This window comes from Aythya marila, assembly GCF_965140915.1.
Source record: "Aythya marila genome assembly, chromosome: 6".
In the NCBI taxonomy this organism is placed as follows: Eukaryota; Metazoa; Chordata; class Aves; order Anseriformes; family Anatidae; genus Aythya; species Aythya marila.
In genome coordinates, this window is record NC_139047.1 from 8,839,551 (window position 1) to 8,845,696 (window position 6,146).

At 57.1% G+C, this 6,146-nt stretch overlaps 1 protein-coding gene across 1 annotated transcript; it reads left to right on the plus strand.

Annotated features, from left to right (window-relative positions):
• Positions 1–3,537: 3,537 nt before the first annotated feature.
• On the plus strand, positions 3,538–4,656 carry LOC309879633 (interferon lambda-3-like; the record flags this gene model as incomplete). Its single annotated transcript, XM_082763554.1, has 5 exons — positions 3,538–3,730; positions 3,878–3,952; positions 4,046–4,189; positions 4,299–4,379; positions 4,561–4,656. The coding sequence occupies exons 1-5, from the start codon at positions 3,569–3,571 to the stop codon at positions 4,654–4,656; spliced, it is 558 nt and encodes a 185-aa protein (XP_082619680.1). The 5' UTR covers positions 3,538–3,568.
• Positions 4,657–6,146: the final 1,490 nt, after the last annotated feature.

Genomic DNA, 6,146 nt, shown 5'->3' on the forward strand with positions numbered 1-6,146 from the left:
GCGTCTCTGCAGAAGAGGCCAGTTTCAGACGTGTAACTTGGCCAGTTTTTGAAATAATTCATCCTCCTCTTGCCTTGGGTGCAAAGGCAACACGGGCGGTTCGTGGACCCCAGTCTCAGTGGCATTTCTGAGAAACACGAGGGGTGGGAGGCCCTGGGTGCCCCCCGAGCTGCTCCCTGGGCTGGGAGCTGCAGCTTTTCCCACCGAAAAACGCTTCCACACATCACACGCTTTCGAAGAAAAGCACTCGGCCTGCAAGCGAACAGAAACTTGAGGTTGCAGCCCAGGCCTCCTGCTAACCAGGGTGACCTTTTAGCCTGCTTCTCTGCAGCTTTTTGTCTCCTGGGAACACGCTGGGGGCCCGCTCTGTCACGCAACGCAGCTGGGAGCTGTGTGGTGCCTGTGCAAGCTGCCCACAAGCTGCTCAGCCCCAGCGTGTGGCAGCTGCTGTGGTTTCTGAGGCTCTCTGGGCTTGTTCCTAGAGAGGCATGTTTGCACACCCCTTTAACCCAGCCTTGTTTTTTTTTTTTTTTTTTTATCTGCTCCGCAAACCAAACGTATCGGCTGTGTTTGAGAGGCAGTGATTCAAAGCTGGGTCTGCACCCGTACCCGACACCTCCTGTTTGCTTTCTGGAGGCCTTGAGTCTCTGTGGGGCCCTTTCCCTTTCCTGTAAACCCGCAGCGAGCTCCAGGAGGTGTCCAGCTGTGGGCCCACCATGGAGCCTCTGCTACCTGCTGGTGGTGCTCGGCCCTGGGCACGTCCCCGTCGGGATGCCAGGGGCCGGTGCCACGGGGCTCAGCGCGCCTGGGGGGAAGCAAAGGCTTTGTCTGCAGCTGGTGGCTGCCAGGAGGATGGGAGGTCCTGGGAGGAAAGCCCTGTGCTTCCCCGAAATCCCAATGGGATTTCAGGCCCTTGCAGCACCTGCACGAAGCCTTTACGGGAAAAAAACACGAGGCTTTAAGCTTAGTGCAGCCTGTTGGAACAGCTCGCTGCCCGGCTTTCCCATAAAGGGCCCTTCCCCCGGTGCCGGTGCCAGAGGGGTGACGCCGTGGGTGAGCTGCGGTGACGGCAGGGCAGGGCTTGCAGCACTGGAGCAGGCTCTGGCACCGCAGCTCCAGGTGGCACCAGCGGTGGCCACCTGATGTCCCCGCCCCTGCGCCCCTTGGACGGCGGCGGGCAGGGCTCCGGCTTGTTGCCCATGGTTTGTTGCCCCTTTTTGCGTTTTTGGGGCTGTTTCGTTCCTTTTTGGGGGCTTTTCCAAGACTTTGTCCGACCAGCTCCAAGAAGGGTGGGAAGAAGCAGCCCCGTCCCGTCCCGTCCCTTCCGTCCTGCCCCAGCCCCGTGCCAGCCTCCCGCTGAGTCACGGAGCCCTTCCTCACCTGGCACAGCACCCAGCCTGCAGCCCTGCCCCTTTCGCTTTCCTTTCCATACCTGGGAATCTCCTGCGTGCTTGGGATTCCTTGCTCTGGAAAAATGCTGAGCCAGCCTTCACGCTGCTTTTTTTATGGCTTTTGGAGCTGTTTCCGGACCAGGACGTGGAAATACTTCTGTGGTGCTCGACACATTGACAGCACGGCCGATGAAAATTGAGAGCAAGCAGTTCCTTAATGCGGCATAGCTGCCCCTTTGCTTGTGGGATGGAACAAATGGGTGAGGGGCTGCGTCGCTGCTGCCTCTGCTGCTCTGAAGCCCCGCTGGGCTGGGCACGGTGTTCCCAGCCCGTGGTGGCTTTGGGGACGCTGTGCAGTGACACCCTGCTGCAGTGGCCGAGCTGGAGGAGCCGTGCCCGATGCAGTTGGGCTTGGGGTACATCCCAGCGTGGTGTCGCTGCCCGAGGCATCCCTTGCTTGAGCAGAATTTGGGGTTTCACCGCTCTAACCGTGGTGCCAGGCCACGTGGAGCGTGCATCCCTGCGGGCATCCCTGCTCTGCTTTTGCTTTCCCTTTGGCACCCTGGGATTCCCTGCGCAGAGGTGTGACGTCTCCGTCTGCTCTTCCAGCCAGCAGCGGCACGTGCGTGACGACAGCCGCCGCAGCGATGACGAACCAAACCCAATGAGCAGCACCTGAGGCTCCTCCTGCCCCTGAGCGCCGCTGCCAGCAATGGGCTCTGCGGGTTTTTTTTGGATCATGATGGGGATGGGGCCACGGGAGCAGAGCTGGACCCGAGGGAAGGGTGACCTGGCTCGTCGCCCCTTCTGCCTCCTCGCCGGGAGGGGACGATGCTACGGCCACGTCGGGGATGCAGCAAGGGTGCATCCCAAGGGTGGCCCCACAGCGAGGACACACGCTTCCTCCACCGGGGAAGCGTTTGTTCTTACTCCCCTCGGGATTTTGCTACAGCACTTTGTATAATTGATGATCTGCGCCTTGCTTGGGAAGCTGACGTGACGTTATTTGTGCCGCTTTGGGCTTGTATCCCACAGCTGTTACCAACCGTGAGCAAAGTGCTTTGAATAAAACTTTTTTTTTCCAAATCTGTTTGTTTCTTTAACTGGGCAGAAAGGAAAGAAGTTTCCCACTCATGGAGAGCACAAGCTAACGAACCAAGCCCTGGCTGTGCCTCAGGCTTGTAATTACTGACCTTGTTAACAACCTGCTGCCGCGGGGAGGCTGGTGGGAGTCCCACCCGTGCCCACCATGTTTTATTTCTGAGTCTGGGGCCAGCAGGCCGTGGGCACAACCCCGGACATGTGGCAGGCCGCCTAAACACCCGCAAACACTTCTGTACTCCGGGCACTGGCACGGGATGCTCAGAGCTGTGTTAACACCAGCCAGGTGTTAGCCAAAACCACGCACCTGCTGCAGCTGCCCCTGCTTTTTATACACACACAGGGATACTTTGCCATATTGAATGGTTGATTAACACATAAAACAAAAGGCATTTATTGGTTCTCACCTCAGGCTGCCTAGAGGAGAGGGCAGCTTTTGGTTATGTGGGTGCATTTTTATGGTGGCAAACAGGCGAGCGCGTTATTCGGTGCCGCGCTAGCGCAGAGCTGCTCTTTACACACACACACGGGTACGTTTTGTCACAAGCACTGATGAATGAACGCACAAACCGGAGTGTGACTATGGCTTCAGGGCTCAGGCTGCCCCGAGGAAGGCGCAGCTTCTCCTTGTGCAGGCGTGTTCTTGTGCGGCTGCCATGGGAGCGCCGCGTTCGCCTTTCCCACGTCCCGCTGGAGAGGGAGAAGAAAACCCACACGCGGCACCGCAGGATCCCACCACACCCCCAGCCCCTTCCCAGCCGCCACGTCCCCGCAGTGCCCTCACCTGCAGGCACACCTGCAGCCTGGGCTTTCCTCGCCCGGCGCTTTCACTTTCCTGTCGCGGAGCCGCCGCGCCGCGGGTTTTCCTGCCAAGGTGAAAGCGCGGCACTGCCCGGCTGCTTAAAAGCCGGGGAGATGGGGCAGAGCGGCAGGATCGAGAGACAGCACAGCTCTGGACACGAGAAACGAGGACTCGAGGCGTCTCGAGGGATTTCGTGGGTTCGCACACCAGTCGTCCTCTCCTCCTCCTCCCGTCTTTCTGGATCTTTGCATCCTCGTCACAGCTGGACACGAAGATGCTGTGCCCCGTGTTCGCCGCGGTGCTGGTGGTGGGCCTGGGGCCCCTGCTGGCGGGCGCCTTCCCCCAGGCTGCCCTGAAGAAGAGCTGCCGCCTCTCCCAGTACGGGTCCCCGGCGTATTCCGAGCTGGCGGAGGTGCTGAAGTTTAGGGAGTACTACGTGAGTACCGACAGCAACCTGGGGCTGCGGGGCTGGGCTGAATCTCGTCCTGGTTTCAGAGCTCAGGAGGGGGACGGGGGTCGCACAACGCAGCCCCAAGCCAAAGGGCAGCTTTCTAACCTGCCCCCAACCCCTCTTGTGTTACAGGAGGACATCATGCCGAAGGACTCCAAATGCAGCACCAGGCTCTTCAATCGGAAGTGGACACCCAACGAGCTGTCGGTAAGGGTGACGCCGGGGAAGGGGGACCCCCTCCACCCACCCCCCGGGGTGGCTTTCCATCAGGGTCCGTAACCACCCCGCTCCTGCCCGCAGGTGCCCGACCGACTCCTCCTGGTGGAAGCCGAGCTGGACCTCACCATCGCCGTGCTGGCACACCCCACGGTCCACAAGCTGGCCGAGAAGAGCCAGCAGCCCCTGGCCTTCTTCACCCAAGCCCGGGAGGACCTGCGAGGCTGCGTGAGTGTCCCCCTGGGTCGGGAAGTGGCCCCAGCTCGGTGGCACTGACGAGTGCCAGTGGCAGTGCCGTGGGGCATCGCCGGTCCTTACCCGCACGCTCTCCTTGCAGGTGGCCGCTGAGGCTCCTTCGCATCAGCCCTCTGGGAAGCTGAGGCACTGGCTGCAGAAGCTGGAGACGGCCAAGAAGACGGTAAGACAGGAGGCTGGGGAAGAAGGCTGATGGGGTTTCAGGGGCCCCCTGGCAGACACCTCACCACTTTGGGTCCAAATCATTAAGAAGCAGCCAGAAAGGCCTCCCCATGGTGCCCCCAGCCATGGCTCGAGCCCCATCCGTGCCCGCGGTGTGCTCACCTCCTCTTCTCCCTCCCCAGGAGACCGCCAGCTGCCTGGAGTACTCCACCATCGTCCACCTCTTCCAAGTGCTGCACGACCTGGGCTGCGTGGCCATTCCGGACCGGTGCACGTAGCCTCTTCTTCCTGCCTTGCCTGACGGACGCCCGGCTGCGTTTTCCTGTTTAAGCACTTGGCTTTTTTATGTGAGCTCAGGGAGCGATTTTTTAACAGTCTTCTCAGTTATTGTCTATTTTTTTATTATATTTTTTAATTGCGTATTTATAACGTCTTAGGAAGATGTAAAGCAATGCCCCTTCTGACAGGCACTGCTCAGAATTTATTATTTATTGCATGTCTTTGTTTTGCTGGTTGTCAGAACACTGACTGTTTTTAAAGAAATCTATTTTTGAGCTTGCTATTTATTGCACACTGTATTATGTATGTTTGCCTGCATAGATAATATATTTTTGTATGCTATTTAACATGAAAAATAAAACAGATACCATAAAACTGACAAGCCGCCATCCTGTCTTCCCTATATTTTGTTATAATATCATCCTGTCGGAATTATTTAGGGGTGGGGAGGACACCACAGAGAAGCTTGGGCATTTAGAAATGGGCAACACCTCGGTCCACCTGCTGATGCCAGATTTATGGTGCTGCAGGGGGACACCGAGGGGAAGGGACCCCCCAGGTGCTGGCTGCAGGGGATTTGGCTCACCCTGGAGACTTCTGCACAGCTGCGAGCAATTTGTTCGTTCCTCTGCTGCAGATACAAGTAAAGGGTGGGCAAAGGGAGTGTTGTGGAAGAAGAGGTTTTGCCAGAGGGTGTTTTAATACTGGAATTAAAGAAGAAAGATAATCATCTGTGGGACTGTGCTGGTTTTGAGGGCATTTTGCACGAGGAGTGGCCAAAATAAGCCTCTAGTTCTTTTTCCTGGAGACTCTGAGCTATGGCCTTGACCCATTCAGGCCAGAAGGGACCTGAAGAGCATCTGGTCCAGCTCTGGAGTCAGGGCAGGCTGCTCGGGGACAGGTCAGGGTGAGTCAAGAGCATTTCCAGGAAGAGGGATTTTGCAGCATGAAGCATGGCTAGGAAAATGAAAACTGACGGCCCATTGCTTTGGTAGGAAAACAGCTTTAAGGACCTGAAAAAGCAGGTAAAAAAACAGAGGGAATTGGTTCTTACACAGGGGTATAAATGGGCTATGAAGAAAGGCCTTTCTCAAGATTATTTTATTCCTATTGGAGGGGAGGAAAAGCCTTATCCAGCTTGTTGTGGAACAGCCACTTTGTGCTGTCGTTGCCTCCCCCACGTGAAAGACATCACGTTGCAGAGAAGTCTGAGAGTTAAGGGTGGAGGGGAAAAAAAGTGGGTTGTGGGGTTTGTTGCCACTTGTTTTTGTACCCTGAGCCTTATGGGAAGACCCTTGCCAGGTAAAAGTGCTTGGCTGTCTTTGCAGCAAACCCAAAATGTGTCTGTGAGCTGTGCCTATCAGGAAAAGTCATGAAGTGCCTGCTCTGGAGCGAGATGCTCCAGGTGCCCTTACTGACCTCCAGCGTGGATGTCTTCCTTCTTCCTGGTCTGAGCTTCTTAAACTTGGCTGGCTCAAAAGGTAGCTGA